We start from the raw sequence: 16,624 nt of genomic DNA, 5'->3' as shown, positions 1-16,624 counted from the left end.
ATTAATTCACTATTTACCCGCTCCAGAAGGGAAAATAAACAGGTGATGCAATAAAAATAATTTATATAATTTGACTTATGGTATCGTAAACTCGGTAGCATAATTAACAAAATTTTATATAAACACTGAAAATATTCAGCAAATATATTTTATAAACCGGCAATAAAGCATCTGCATCGTTATTTCTTGAGAAGGGAACCTGGAAACAAAAGAACAGTCTAATATAAAGTAAACATCGAGTATCAGTTATTAGCTAATTTTTGGGAATTAATAGCCATCTGCGTCCATTATACTATTATTACTTTTTTAGAAATTCAGCAATGCTCCCTGATTTCTGACCGAGTTATCATACAGATATATCTGACTCCTCGACTGAATAGGGGAACAACTGTATAGGGGATTGTTGCTATAAAAACGTATTAATATTTATGGTTTGACTGTACAGTCGCCATCAGATATTTCGAAGCGGCCAAGATGATTAAAAATATCGAAACATGAACTCTAATACCTCCATAATAGAGTGCATGTTCCGATATTTTTGATCACCTTGGCCGTTCCGAACTATCTGATTGCGACTGTACACTCGCGGCGAAATCGTTGCGCGCTCGCTTCACTTTCAACTGGCCTCAAATAGCCAGAGAGTAGGGTGACACTCTTTCCCGACCCGCATTATACCGACCCTGTTTTTTGTGTACACGCCCATGAAACTGACGTGAGCTTCTATGGGCGTGTACACGAAACACAGGGTCGGTATTTCCATCCCGGTATTATCCGGGCCGGGAAAGAGTGTCACCCACCTAGTCAGTTACTGATACTGAGGTGCAGCTACTAGCACCATGTGACCGCATCATACGAGTTACTGTCATGTGCGAGTGGGGCAGTTGCTCGCGTCTGAGTTACTTCAACATTTTTTGTTTTTACTCGCTACTTGCCTTCCCTCACCACGCCATAAGCATCGGCTCGCACGCCGCTCGGTCGTCAAATCGCACGATTTGTTTGCATAGTTTGACCGAGCGAGGTGAGTCGAGCTACTGTCATGCGAGTACACAGGCACAGTAGCTGTCTACTGTCACATCAGCTGCTCGCACTGTGTAACCTAGCCTCTAGACAGCGAGTCGGATTTGAGAAGAGCTTAATAAAGATCGAGCTACTACTAGCTGTGGCTCACGACTCTGTCCGTGTAGAATTAGTTTATCGCTATCCCGTGGGAACTATTCAATTTTCCGAGATAAAAACTATCCGGTGGTTTTCATTGAAGTTGCATTAAAAACCATCCCTAATTTCATGAATGACCTAAGGCAGTTGTTATTTCGAGATTTTATCCCTATCCCGTGGGAATATCGGTATAAAAAGTAGCCTATGTGTTATTCCAGATGTCCATCTATCATACCAAATTTCATCCAAATCCGTCCAGCCGTTTTAGCGGGAAGGAGTAACAACCACACATTTATACAAACTTTCGCATTTATAATAATAAGATTTCTTGACAGGGGTCCGTGGAATTGTTTAAATTGTGAAAGTGGTCCGTAACTGCAAAAAGTTTAATAAACCCTGGTTGGAGGGACACTGGGTGGGCTTGTACCTGTGCGGTCACTCGTCGAACCGCAGCCCGCTGACTGAGAGGAAAGTGAACGCGTTGTGGAGCGCAAGCACCGGCACCGCGGTGACGGCCGCGCGGCCGCACACGCGCGCGCGCACGCGCCGCGACGCCTCCAGGATGCGCGCCATCGGCGGGGCGCTCCACACCTGACAGACAACGTGCTCATTACAGTTACAGCCCCCGACACCCGGCCAGCACCGCCTCGCCTCCAGCGGTTAGTACTCTTCATATAGTCGGAGAGATTGCCAATTCCGTTATGTGTATTTTTTCACATAATTGATTTTGGCACATATATTATGTGTTTTAAGAGCCTGCTGAGCTGGCAGCGTTGCATTTTTGTTAGTTTTTCTCGATTATTTCATAAAAAAATAATGAATATTAAAAATGTGGGCTGACTCCAATCATTATTTGCGATAGACTTAAATATTTTTTTAAAACGAATTAATGTTTATTAACGGTTTTTAAAGAAAATAAAAGTCTATAACGAATAATTATTGGATTAGATACATTAACTTATATATTATATATTAAGAAGAGTTCTATCAGAACACATTTTTAATTTTCATTCAATTTTTATGGAATAATCGAGAAAAACTAACAAAAATGCAACGTTGCCAGCTCAGCAGGTATAAACGCTCTTAAACAATTCCGTTATGTGTATTTTTTCACATAATTTTGGCACTTATGTCTTTTAAATTAAATGCCAAAATCATATATCAAAATAAAATGCACATAACGGAATTGGCAATCTCACCGACGAATGGATTTGTATGGGTACGCGCTCACTACATCAACTAGCGTAACCGGATCGCCTCACTCGCGAGGTTGCCACGCGCGGACGGCGAGTGGACCACTCGGTGACAGCCCGCTGCTCGCCGCGCCGCCATAGTGACTACTAGGAAATTCGTCCACTCGTTGGCAACGCGGCGTCCACCCGTGGACCACCTATTTAGTTAACTTCTTCCCAACTTTTAGTTAATTTCTACCCCATAAAACCAAACTCTTAATAGGTAACGCAGGAGACGTTACTATTGCAACAAAAAGTTGATTAACCCAGATATTAATGCAGGTGACTGTACATATCAGGCGTTCTGAAGCGCGCACTTTGTAACATAAACCAAGATTGAATCAGACGAAAGACTGACACATGATTGACAGCAATAGGGCTATGTTTGGACCCTTCAGACGCTGAACCCCAAAAAGTCATCCTTCCACTACACCCCCACCCAGGCATTACACCCCTTCGAAGACACGTCTCTATAATGACTATTCTTCGCACTAAGGATCATCATCCCAGCCTATATACGTCCCACTGCTGGGCACAGGCCTCCTCTCAGAATGAGAGGGCTATTAAAGGATATTAAAGGGCAGTTACCTGATAAAATATCCTCATCTTGACGGCAGGCATAGGCTGCCGCTCCTCGCAGTCATTGAGCAGTTTCTTCAGAGCATATTCGAGCACCGCCTCTATGTCTTCGCACGACATCTGAGCCGCCAACGCGCGGTGTGATACGCACGCTTCCTCACTCGGAAATGAGAGCTGGCAAGTTGAAGGGGACGAACCTAAAAAAATACAATAGTGCGGATTGGGAACTTGAGATTTGACCCACGATCCTGTGCTACTGTGTAGATAGGTACCTAGATAAAATTATGTTCAAAGGTAACTTGTAAAACGGTCAACGGAATGAAAAAGCAAGAATGAGACATTGCCTCGTGAAGTAGTACGAAGAAGTAAGACTATCTACAAAAATAAATGAAATGCCAATAAAAAACAAAACTTGTAAAAAAAAAACAAGTCTCGCAACTCAGTTCTCCTACCGTAAAAAGTTGAGAGATCCATGTAATACCAAGTCGGTTAATTTATTCAGTCCCTACTTAAGGGTCCTTCCCTTCTGTCTAAATAAGTTATTTATTACGTAATTAGCTAACCTAACAACATCTTATAGTGACCATATCAATATAAAAAATCTTATGTTTTATAAATAAATGGATTGACTTGGCAACCGCACTAAACAATCTAATTTAATATGTATTACTTGTGAGATACATTGTGTCACTTTTTACGGTAGGAGAACTGAGTTGCGAGACTTGTTTTTTTTTACAAGTCTTATTTTTTATTGCTTTGTTTATAGTTTATTAATTTTCACTTGTTGCATAAACCAAAATCGTGCATTTCTATGCATACAGTTGGTTTTCTAAAAGGTAAAGCCGAGTTTAGACTTGCAAAGAAAAATCGTGCAAGTTTCATTAAATTGCGAGGCCGTAAAGCCAACGAGTTTGTAGTGGTCAATCGAGCGCCACAATGTAATGCAACTTGCACGGTTTTTCTTGCAAGTCTAAACTCGGCTTAAGATAGTGAATCCTGCAATTCACCTGTGGCAACATAACACACGAACGCGGCGACGGTGTTTTCGTAGTTCCATCGTCTGGTGATCGCCACTTTGTAGTCGCCGACGTTGCAACCCGTTTCCTCGTCTGAAATGGGCAATCAATAAGTTTTCATCTCTCCTGTTCGGAAAGTTTAATTTTGATGGGTAGATAGCCGGGTGGAAAATTGCGTTTTCATCTCTAGGGTGGAAAGTATATATTTTTTTAAATTTCTCGATTAGCCACGGAGTCGAAGATAATTGAGTTACGTCAATGACACTTTTTTTTCGTTTCGGCATGGCCATCTAGATGCACGTCGTGACCAAGGAGCTTATATACAACACTGGAGGTTGAACGCCGAACATCCGTTTAAAACAAGAAATTTGATCTTTATTACGTCACGAACATATTCCATCTCTTTCTTTAGTTAGGTTAAGAAAGAGATGGAAGTCATTCTTGAAATGTGAAAGAAAGAGATGGAATATATAAATAAGTAACAAAGGTCAAACTTCTTCGTTCGGCGTTCAACCTCCAGTTTTGTAGGTATATAAGCTCCTTGGTCGTGACCATCTCGATTTTTTTTTATAGTCGGTCGCGTGGCAAGTGGCCAGGTCGAAAAGGTACCGTTGGAGGTTGGATATAAGTAAATTCAATTTACTGAAAACTGAAATTCAATTTAATATTATTCTCATTTTTTTGTACTATTTTACTTTCCTCACAGTCGAAATGAAAAGTAGAGTATCTAACTCGGGTGAAATTACCCATTTCCCCTCGAACTATTGGGTCACTTTCCACCCTTGGTTATCAATCTACTATTCTTTTTTTTAACTACAATGTGGCTTGCCTTTAATTACAATTTCTGAATATTTCAATATTCATATCAGAAAAATGTTATTTGAAATTTACCGCGAGGTTTACGGTGAAAGAAAACATCGCGAGGAATTCAATTCTATGATGTGTATGAAGTTCCAAATCTGCACTGAGCTCGCATGGGAACTGCAGCTTCTCAGAGGGATCTGTGCCCAGCAGATATATATAAATTAATATAAAGGGATATTTAACATCAATTGACCTTGTAAGTATGTCTCAAAGTAAGTAAAGCTTGTGTTATTGGTACAGTCAAGTCAAAAGATATCGACACGGGCATAGTTACAAAAATATGTATACACGACCTTAATGTTATGTGCATTAAGTCGTATTTACATATTTTTGTAACTTTAGCCGTGTCGATCTTTGCACTTGACTGTACTAGGCAACGGATAAACATACTTAATAGATAGATACATATTAAAGACTCGAGGCCAAACATTATTATTTTTCATACAAATATCTGCCCTAACCAGGTATCGAACCCGGGACCTCAAGCTTCATAGTCATGTTTTCTTAACCGGGATATCCGGTCGTCGAAGGTCGTAACTAGGCTGGGATGACGATGAGTCTAGAGTGCCCAGTTGACAAGAGTGAGTCTAGCAACACGTACAGTCGAAACGGTTGTTGTCAGTATGCGCCCAGGCGTGCCACTCGACGGCGGCGCCGCGCGGCAGGGCGCCCACCACCGCGTATTGCACGATGGCGCCCGCAGTGCGCCGCTCTAGCTGGCGCCGCGCCTCGCCCGCGATGCCGCCGTGCGTCATGTAGCACACGCTCTTTAACAACAACATCGTCAACATAACACAACAGTATAAATGTCAAATTAGTTGAGAACATCACTTAATTTTGTGGAAGCTTTCCAGCTGAGTGTAGTTTTGCATTATCATTAATTCAACAAGTAAACTTTGTAAAACAACTTGATTTTAGAATCAAATGAAATGAATTGAAATTAATTTGCTTGAATGACTGAATGTCAGTCAGTTCCAATTTTCAACGACGATTTACCATCAATAATCCTGGTCGAGGCACCAACTGTCACGAAAGACTTCGTTTGCAACTTTCCAGTGTACTTTGATATGTGACGGCATCTCAAAATCATAGTTTATTTAAGTGACACGCGGGCGCTCTACCAAGAGCGAAACGACAAAAAAAAATAGGTCCTCCGAATTCCCGACCCGATCCGCTCCAGACCCGCACCCGTCCAGGCTTTCCATCCCAACTTAGGGCTATTGGCCTCACATTTAAGGCGGAAATATCACACTTTCTTCTCTCTCTAGTACTACTTTTGGTCTGTGTCTCTCTCGCTCTCGCTCGCTAGCTACATGTTAATAATCTGTGTTTAGCAGTAGCGGTGCCACAGACAGAGACACAGATACACACGCCAAACTTATAACACCACTCTTTTTGCGAAAGGGGTTAAAAAGGGGGGAAAAGTTGTTTTTGGTGCTTTAAAATATTGATTTTAGGGTTATTTAGGGGTAAGGTCTTCTCGTTCTCAGTTGTATTTTTTTTGAGTAGTTGGTAACCCTGCCGTCCTGTGCGTTTTGTGGTTGTTGCAGCTAGGTACAGGTACCTGCACGACGCTGCGGATGTGCGCGCGCGGGTGCACGGCGCGCACGACGCGCGTCAGATGGCGCAACGCCAGCGCGCACTGCCGCCGCGCGCCGCCCTCCGCCAGCGTCATAGTCCCGGGCACCAACGCGATCTGCCCGCACGTACCGATCACCTCGCCCACCTAAACAATGACGAACCGATCAACACCTTATATTACAGTATTTCTACAGTCGAATCAGAAAGAATCTTTAACGGGTCCATATCGACTCTCATGACTGTCGCAATTCATAATGTAACGTTTGTCATACATAATGGTATTGTTTTTCATAACTCTTTTTTCCTCTGAATCCTGACAAACATTACATTATGGCTTGCGAAAATTATTAGTAGATGCGCACCGATTTTCAACGCATTCAACACAACATTTGACGACTGGATAGCCAAGTGGTTAGAGAACCTGACTTCGAAGCTTGAGGTCCCGGTTCGATCCCGGCAGTGGCGGATTTGCCCTAAGGCCCAGTAGGCCCGGGCCTAGGGCGGCCAGCACAGATTATTCCCAGTTAGGGGCGACCAATTGAGACATACATGCCCTGGGGCCTAGGGCAGCCAACACTGCAAATCCGCCACTTGATCCCGGTAAGTTCTCCAATCTTGGGTGTTCAATAATATTTAAGTATGTATCTATCTATCTATTTAAATATGTTTAACCATTTCCTTACCCATAACACAGGCATTGCTTACTTCGGGGTTTTGCTTACAGCATGCAGGCTGAATACATTGGATAAGAAACTATAACATACCATCTTTGCAACTGTGTTCTAACAAATAAACATTTCTGATTTCAAATGTACCATGATATTTTATTTATTTATGTTTGCCAGTCAAAATATTCCTGACTTATGATTATGACCATGGACAATCACCTTGATGGCTTGGCTATAAGGTCCTATGTTGGCCGGCGCCCAGTGAGAGATACCCTGGACGTGCATTGTCACTCGCTCCTTGCCGTTGCAACAGTCGTTCTCAGAGTGATTGCAGCTCGCCTTATGCGCTACCTAGAGGTACAAGTATAAAAAAGAATAAGATGACATTTTTGATTTCAAATTATCACAGTAGGGTATAGTAGAGGAAGAAACTGGAGCTCTTATCACCCCTTACAGGGTTAATTTTCAATAAACATTCATTATTCACCCTAGAACACATGATATTATTCTTTAAACAAGCATTTTTTATATATTTGGTATTATAAAATGCGATCCTGGCTTTTCGCCAAAAATATTTCTCCTGCTTTTTTTTCTGAAAATATTTGAGATAATGACTCATTATGACTCACAGCATCCAATATGAGTCCCACGTCGCTCGGCAGCGGGCACTGCACGCAAACCCTGGTCGGCGGGTTGACAAAGCTAAATGTCTCAACGTAGACCTCATTCAGCGCCGCGTATTCACCCATGTCCCGCATGTAAATGTTCACCGAGCATATGTCTTCTAGACACATTGACTGCGAGTCAAGCAAGTCTGAAAGTTTTGAGGGGTTAGCCAAGTTTTGACAGTGCTAACGAATTGGGAGTTTGATATGTTGGACTATTGCATTAGGCCAGAGTGTACTTGTGCATATAATTTGAAGAACCAAATATTGATGATTGATTGATAGAAGACAACGGTTATTTTGCCACTGGCTTAATAATGACGGCGCGCGCAATGATAAAATTTGTAACTAAGTTTTTAATAAATAAAGAAATAAATTTGTTGACGATCGCGATGCAAGTTGGAGCCTTAGCCCTTGTTTTTATTTTATACTGTACTAGCGTTTACCCGCGGCTTCGCACGCTTAAATCATTAGATACCTACAGCAGTTGAATTGAAATTCCGGGATTTTATTAAATTCTCGTGGGAATTCCCTAAAATTACATCGTGGTTTTCATTGACGTTATATTATAACAACCATGCCAAATTTCATGACTCTAAGCCCAGCGGTTATTAGTTCGATATTTTATCCCTATCCCGTGGGAATATCGGGATAAAAAGTAGCCTATTATGTGTTATTCCAAACATCCAGCAACCTACAAAAATTCATGACTAAGCGCAGCGGTGATTATTTCAAGACTTAATCCCTATCCCGTGGGAATATCAGGATAAAAAGTATCCTACGTTTTAATCCAGGTTATAAACTAGCTTTTTGCCAAATTTCATCCAAATCCGTCCAGCCGTTTCAGCGTGTTTTTTTTTTTTATTCTACTGGATGGAAAACGAGCAAGTGGGTCTCCTGATGGTAAGAGATCACCACTGCCCATAAACATCTGCAACACCAGGGGTATTGCAGACGCGTTGCCAACCTAGAGGCCTAAGATGGGATACCTCACGTGCCAGTAATTTCACCGGCTGTCTTACTCTCCACGCCGAAACACAACAGTGCAAGCACTGCTGCTTCACGGCAGGATTAGCGAGCAAGATGGTGGTAGCAATCCGGGCGGACCTTGCACAAGGTCCTACCACCTGTACAGTCACGTCTAAAAATATGTATACAAAAACAAGGTTGCATAAATATGTAGTCATACATTGTATCAAAAAATATTTATCTATTACTGACACCAAAAAATTGTATTCATTAAACTTTTTCAGTATTATGTAATCACAAAATGCTTCAGAAAGTTGCATACTTAAATAAATTCCATTTAAATGTATCCACCTCGTAGGCAAAAATAAGTATACATGAATGGGTTCCATATACATATAACCACACCAATTTGGCAAATATTTGTATACGCCGTTTGATTCATAAATATGTAAACACGATTTGATATTTTGATTCGTTTTGAAGAATTACTGTTTTGTTAAGATTACATGTCTGTCTCTTTCGTAACCTGCATGCGGGCAGGGACATACATACTACGAATCCATACTCCATTAAAATAATATTATATACTGGTGACCCGTTCCGGCACAACAAGGTTACGGTATACATAGACACCGTGAATCACACTATTTATTTGTGAAAAACCGCATCAAAATCCGTTGCGTAGTTTGAAAGATCTAAGCGTACAGACAAAAAAAGCGACTTTGTTTTATACTATGGAGTGATAAATTGAAAGTAACTCTGTCTGTTCCGGTATCACGTCGAAACCGACTGGTTTCGACTGTCAAGGGGCTGAACATAGGGTACTTAGTTTTTATCTCCAAAAGCAACCCTTAAGGGGAGAAAATGGGGGATGAACTGACTGGAGTGAGCTGGATGAAATTTGGTATGGATATATTTAATTTTTTATACACCATCAAGATCACCAAATACTTGGAAACGTCCAGAGTGGTCATTAATGTCGTTTAAGCCAAAGCGATCAAGTTGTTCGGGTCATCCACTGAGGACAAATCCACTGAAGCATCTATAATTTGCAATCTTTAAGCATTGTAATTTTAATTATAGATCTCTCACTCATCGTACGAAACACAGTAGCAGGACTAGCCAGCTCCTGCTTCACGTCGATATTCTGTGAGAGTGTGGTACTACCCCGTCGAGCCCGCCCATTCGTACTGCAAACCAAGAACTGGCTACAGTGCGGCTCTACCACTAACAATTAACAATATAATTAAAATAAAAACAAAAAATGCTTAGTGCACCTTTCTGAGAATGACCCTAAACTGAAATACTCAATATTTACAAGTCAATTCAATCTAAGGACTGTCAAGTGCGTCATAGAATAATCGTGAGATAGACGTATGCAGTGACAAGTCCGCACTGTTTTCGTGAATTGTCAAATCAGTTAAATATACAACTTTCTATTCTATGCCAGTCAGACAAGGTTTGTTGTTGCAGTCTGGATACATATTTATGAATCAAACGGCGTATACAAATATTTGCCAAATTGGTGTGGTTATATGTATATGGAACCCATTCATGTATACTTATTTTTGCCTACGAGGTGGATACATTTAAATGGAATTTATTTAAGTATGCAACTTTCTGAAGCATTTTGTGATTACATAATACTGAAACAGTTTAATGAATACAATTTTTTGGTGTCAGTAATAGATACATATTTATGATGAAAATGTGTGGCTACATATTTTTCATTTTTTTTGGTATACATACTTTTAGACGTGACTGTACACTGTGAAGAAGTAACAAACATACTCACTCACAAACTTTCACATTTATAATATTAGTAGGATAACAAAGTTAAAATGCAGATAGGGCTAATAATTAAAGGGATGCCTATGCCTCTAAAAAATAATATGTTAGAAATGTTGCTGCAATGTGTATTTTTAAGGCAGGAAAACTAGTTATGATTATCAAAAATAATACATCTCGTGAACAAGTTTACCTACTAATGAGTTTCTTCATAGCGTCCCTCGTAGCCACAGCCGTATCCACGCCTTCTCCAACTATACCTCCAATGTAGTACCAACCGTGACTGTTCCCGTATATACAGCTGTGATCTAACACGGGCTGTATTTCACTCTGATTGTGCATTTGATCATAAGTATAACCTATACTTTCAGTGCTATTGTTATGTTCAGTAACGTCTACAGATTCTTCAGTGTTGAGCAATGGATTCAGTTCTTTGTGCTTCTTTTTCTCCTCTTTCTCTAACTTCTCAATAGATTCTAGCTCCGTCTCGCTCAGTTCGATGTCGCTTAGGTCGCTAAACACTGTGTCGCTCAAGTCGTTTACGAAGTCTAATGCGTTTTTGATAGTGGGAGGTAGATTGACAATGTTTTCTGTGCTTTTTGGTTCCAAGTGTAGTTTTAAGTTTAAGTAACCTACCGGCGCGACGGAGTCGTCTGAGCATACTATCAATTCTGTTTCATCACTATAGAAAAATAAACAGTTTAGTTAATTAAACATTTAAACACTTAACTAATACATTAAAATAAGTAAAATTGCTTTGTTTGAACGGTTTTTTTTTTCCTTTACACATTTATCGACAAAAAAACATAGTAACTCGAACACTTTCCATATCAATGGACAAGATATCGGACATTTATATGGAGACTTAACACCGTTACTTGAGCATACTGTGTGATTCAACTACTGGCAACTGCTACACCACATCACAAGGTGCATTAAATATTAGTTAAGCGAAAGAGAGAGAGAGACATTATTTACAGTGTTTTACTCACATGACCAGTCGTTTCTTGAACAGTGGACAGTCCAGTGTGAACGTCTCATACTCCCCTCCCTCACCGCAGATGTTCAGACCATACTTCTCCTGCATTACCAGCAAATGCGGCTGGATCTCGCGGATTGGCATGCCCAAGTGCACCTTGGGATCCAACCCCAGTGCTGCCACCTAGTTTTTAACAACACAATTTAGCACCTCTAAATCCCAAACTATTTCAGATTTAAGTAGATTTTGTCTAAAACAGTGGTAGGCAACCCGCGACCCCATACCTTGCGCCCCACGACGGTTTTATAAATAAAAGTCTAATATACCTATCTAACCTACATAGAAAAATTTAAGAGCATTTGAGAACAGTTCTATTTTAAAGTTTTTAATAAAATTGAAATAAAATGTTATCAAACTTTTATTATCACAAATACCTATTATCAAAATTATGAACAAGTGTGGGCCCTCTTTTATTTAAATTTGCCACTATGTGACCCTTGCTTGCCAATAGGTTGTCGATCGCTGGTATAAAATGAAGTACATATTTATCAAAACCAAAACAGCGAAGGCCGTGGGGTAGAGCAAGAGAAGCGGGCGCTCTAGTTTGTTTTTTTATGGAATATATATATATAGAATATAGAAATGTTTATTCGCTTTTCGCAATTTTACATAGAACACAAAATAAAAACAAGTATTAGCAAAATCGCGAAGCAGTCCCAGCTCAACATAGTGTTAGCCGTAGAGGCCAACGCTGGTCTTCCGCTGTGACCGCTTGGCGACTTCACAGAAGGCGACAAAAATTCACAAATAATAAAATAAAGAAAAAGTAATAAAATTAAAATATCAAAAATAAAAACTAATACTATAATGATAATAAAAAAAATAGGGGGCAAACGGCGGGCGCGTTGCCGGCCTTTTAGGTAGGAGTACCTACGCTCTTTTCTTGAAGATGGCAAGGGGCGCCATTTTCAGTTTCCATTGCAAAATAAGATCTTGATGGCGCTTTTTGAGAGGCGCGGAAGCGTAGACAATCTCGCTCTAACTGTTAGAGCCAGATTGTCTACGCTTCCGCGCAGTCTAACTTAACCAAAGGCTAGGGTCGGCGCTGCATTAGCTCTGGGGACACTTGACGCTAACAAAAATTCCTTCTACATCTGATACTCCAGAAATGTCTACAAACCTTAATAATAATGGCTTCTACATGGCTTGATATCATTTCCTGTAATAGTTCCTTTTGGTTCCTCCTCCATAAATACGCGAGCGACACTAGACCTAACCTTCGACACCTGAAAACATATTACACTCCTATTCTGTGCTGTTGTCGATAATAGCTAGCTGTTTCATTGATAAACTAACTACAATTTACAACATACAATTTATTTATACCTTACAATTTATAATAAAACTTCTGCATTTCTTCCTTATATTTAATTATTGCTACTCCCAGGACTTATTCAGGCATAATATATTGTAAAATTTACCTTGCTGTTTTGGTCATATCGCAGGGTCCGATGTCACAAGAAGTCTTAAGAATGTTCATATCATTTTAACAATAATTTGCATGATATAAGTCCCAGAAGGGCTAAGAACTTGAAATAAAGTGAAAAGCATGAATTCGTAATTTTTTTAAACTTAGTTTCTGCATCATTTCAGTAAGCATTTTTTTAAGTTTCATTGCTATTTTAGCTTCTAGTCGGTTCTTTACAAATTAAATCACCATACACAAGAAAAAAATGCAGAGGCTGGGTTTCAAAAATTCACCCAAATATTAGGTTTTTGCTAAACAAATTTTTATGAAATTTGTCTGTCTCTAAAGTAATATTAATTAATACTTACACATTTTCAACTCGTATTCTTTGGTAGTCTGACAGAATGGCACCAACAGCAACAGCCTCTATTGCCATTTCATTCTAAAATAATTATAATGCATCATAAGATACATGTAAACATATGAGTAGCGCAGATTTGTGTGTAGAACTAAGATAAGCACTGCAGTATTACAAAAACATCAATATATGAACTTGTCTATACATACACACACATGTCACATCACATGTGTAGTGTTTATTTGTTACACAGTACATTATAGATAACATGTATGTGTGATAATCTATATCAAAATATCATGTCTGACATTTCTGTTACTAAAGACAGATATAATTTGCTATGCTTGTAGCTACCATCAATCATAAAAAATTGTCATAATACCAAAAGTATTAGTGAAATTTAATACTACTAGAACAAGACACTCTGTGATCTGTTACTCACAAGTTTTTTTAAATGGCTGAAAAATATGCTATCACCTTCCTTGGCTCTGCCATTTAAAAAGAATTTCCAAAAAACTTCATGTTCAAAATTTACAAAAACTGAATAAGGAATATCACTGCAATGTTTTGCCATCAGAATGCAGCACTAGCACAAACCAAAATAGTTTTTTGAAAATTTTGAATGTTTTAAAATCAAACCTTGACAATTACACATAACAGTGTTACTAAAGGTTTGAAATTCAAGATTAGAGAGAGAAAGACTTACTAGCATGTGATGTGATGTGTGACATGCAAGTAGCACCACACCTACTGCATAGTGTGTGTTTTGGAAAGAGACATATTGATGGTTAAAAGGAGAAATTGACTTGGCAACATTTTTGTGAAAATTTTGAGACAGCTCAAACAACAGAAATATTTAGTCAATTTCTCCTTTCAACTGATATATAGTGATTTTTCAAGAAATCACTATAAATTCAATTTTCAACCAATTTTTATTCTTTGCTAAACATTAGCTCTATATCTTTATTTTCAGAGTAATAGACAGGATATGGCAAATTCAGGAGTCATCAAATAAAATATTAAATGCATAAGCATATTACATGAAGCATTTTCATTATGTTATGTTTAGTTAGTTATATGCAATAACAATATGATATGATATCACTAGTAACAAGATAATAAAGCAGTGCCCAGATTTATAATCTAACAAAGATTAAACAGTGAAGTAACTGCATCACACAAATCAAGGTTTACTATGTTTGGTAATGAATATTGTATGTATCTACCTTATTGTTATTTTTTTAAATTACACTGAACCAAGAATAAAAAGGATATCAGGAAAGTGTGAACATCATACACTCAACATCATACATGGCAAAAAATTTCAATGTCTTCAAAACAAATTTAAATTGGTCAGCAATTTTTTTTTGACAAATGAGCATTTCTCAAAACAAATGCCAATTTCAGCTTAGACTTCAATTTGTAAAGGGTAAATAAATGATACAGTCGCAAAATGTTCCAAATATCATCCCAGCCTATATACGTCCCACTGCTGGGCACAGGCCTCCTCTCAGAATAAGAGGGCTCTACCCTATCTACCGAGTTGAAAATGAAATTGGATTTTTTTTGAGATATGCTCAAATGAGATAAACTTATGAGCTACAGCCCAAAGTGACCCCTTTATCTTTAAGTACCCAGGGCTCAGTTTTAAGATGCCTCTGATTTATGTTGAATATTACCTTGACCCTAGAAAGCAGCCTGAAAAGATCTTCAACCTCATCATTGTCAGTGGGCTTATAGTTCTTTCCCTGCTCCACTGCAGTACCAGAGATCACCTCTCTATAGAGTGGTAGATCCATGGCTTCAGAGTAGAGTTCAATGCCCTGATGCCCCACTGTTTGGTACATGTAGCTGTCCAACTCATCTGAAAAAAAATACTGATTTGAATATTTGAAAAAAGTATACTGATTTCATTAGTTTACATAGACAGCATATGCTTAGGCATGCATTCATGCAAAATGTAAGGGTAACTTTTTTATATGAGATAATCCAACTAGAAAGGTTTTTCTCATTTCCTGCATGCAAAAGGTTAAAATAAAATTACAAGCTTACATTTGGAGGATTACTTAGGCAAACAACACACATCATTATACACTGCCACAACCAAAAAGCTGTTATAAAACAAGTCACTAGCACACAAGGGGTTATTTTAGGTCGAATAGTTCACCTTTCAATTGCGGCTGCAGATTTGCCAATGCCACGAGAGTGTGACCGGCGCCGACACACTGCATCATGTTGTAGCAGCTGTCCTTACCCCCACTGATCAAACCCACCACCCTCATCTTAACCACCAAATTAAATCACTCGCGACCAACAAACAACATTCGTTACATAACATACATAATATTTGCGCGCCCTTTGCAGAAATAAACGAACACGACTCCAAAATCAGCTTCCTCACCCCCCTACGGAACGCACATTTCTAACCAAAACTTAGAACTATTATATTATGTTGCAGTTATCACTAGCACGACTTCACGAGCTGTTAGCCAGATGATAATACAACATCGTTATCTATTTTGATAACATTCTTTAAACGTGTTGCAAAGAATGGCAAAAAATATTCTCAAACACCTCATCATCTGTCAAATACACATGCGTTCTGAAACCTCGTGGTAAAGATAATATGTAGATAATAATTACGCCGCAGCGCCGCACGACAATTTTCACGTTTAGAAATCAAGCTTTATGACTCCTGACGAAATGAAAAGAAAATGAATCGGCATCAATCAAACAAGGTCATAAATAGGGTTGCCATAATTTTTGGGAACTGATATGGACTTCTTAGTGCCAGGCACAGATTACTAATATGTAGCTAGCTAGTGCCAGGGCCTGGCTCGGCTACGTGAATATTGACGACGTTGATATTTGACGACCGGATGGGGGATGGCCAAGTGGTTAGAGAACCTGACTACGAAGCTAGCTTGAGGTTCCGGGCTCGATTCCCGGCCGGGGCAGATTTTACTTAATGGACAGTAACGAGTTCCTTTAAAAATTTGTAACGGGACCCGTCACAAACAGCGCACGGGCCGTGCGGCAGTGTTGAGTGTAGTTAACTAGTATTTTGAAATGGGTCCATGTCATCATTATCATCATCATCATCACCGTCACTACCAACCACCATCATCATCATCATCACCATCAACGACTATCATCATTACCATCACTAACTATCATCATCATCATCAATTCCATTAACCATATCATCAATCATCATCATCACTATCACCATCATCATCATCATCACATCACAATCACCGTCATTATCATTATCATCATCATCATTTTTGAGAAAAGCACTA

At 39.2% G+C, this 16,624-nt stretch overlaps 1 protein-coding gene across 1 annotated transcript; it reads right to left on the bottom strand.

The window, feature by feature from the left end:
- Positions 1-46: 46 nt before the first annotated feature.
- Positions 47-16,008, bottom strand: LOC141429585 (uncharacterized). The gene is made up of 14 exons (XM_074089968.1): positions 15,490-16,008; positions 15,002-15,186; positions 13,333-13,406; positions 12,677-12,782; positions 11,510-11,679; positions 10,715-11,199; positions 7,725-7,909; positions 7,315-7,446; positions 6,411-6,572; positions 5,448-5,613; positions 3,974-4,075; positions 2,976-3,163; positions 1,583-1,746; positions 47-199 (listed from the first exon to the last, which is right to left on the bottom strand). The coding sequence occupies exons 1-13, from the start codon at positions 15,602-15,604 to the stop codon at positions 1,591-1,593; spliced, it is 2,226 nt and encodes a 741-aa protein (XP_073946069.1). The 5' UTR covers positions 15,605-16,008; the 3' UTR covers positions 47-199; positions 1,583-1,590.
- Positions 16,009-16,624: the final 616 nt, after the last annotated feature.

Source organism: Choristoneura fumiferana, chromosome 7 (genome assembly GCF_025370935.1).
Source record: "Choristoneura fumiferana chromosome 7, NRCan_CFum_1, whole genome shotgun sequence".
Classification (NCBI taxonomy): Eukaryota; Metazoa; Arthropoda; class Insecta; order Lepidoptera; family Tortricidae; genus Choristoneura; species Choristoneura fumiferana.
This window is presented reverse-complemented; position numbering and strand designations above follow the sequence as displayed.

What these genes read in the sequence shown, in the direction of transcription:
- LOC141429585 (XM_074089968.1), bottom strand. Translation starts at nt 15,604, where the DNA reads ATGAGGGTGGTGGGTTTGATCAGTGGGGGTAAGGACAGCTGCTACAAC. An exon ending in TCTGCAGCCGCAATTGAAAG is followed by an intron (nt 15,187 to 15,489) that starts GTGAACTATTCG and finishes ATTTTTTTTCAG; the next exon opens with ATGAGTTGGACAGCTACATG. An exon ending in CGTGTGTTATGTTGCCACAG is followed by an intron (nt 3,164 to 3,973) that starts GTGAATTGCAGG and finishes GTATTTTTTTAG; the next exon opens with GTTCGTCCCCTTCAACTTGC.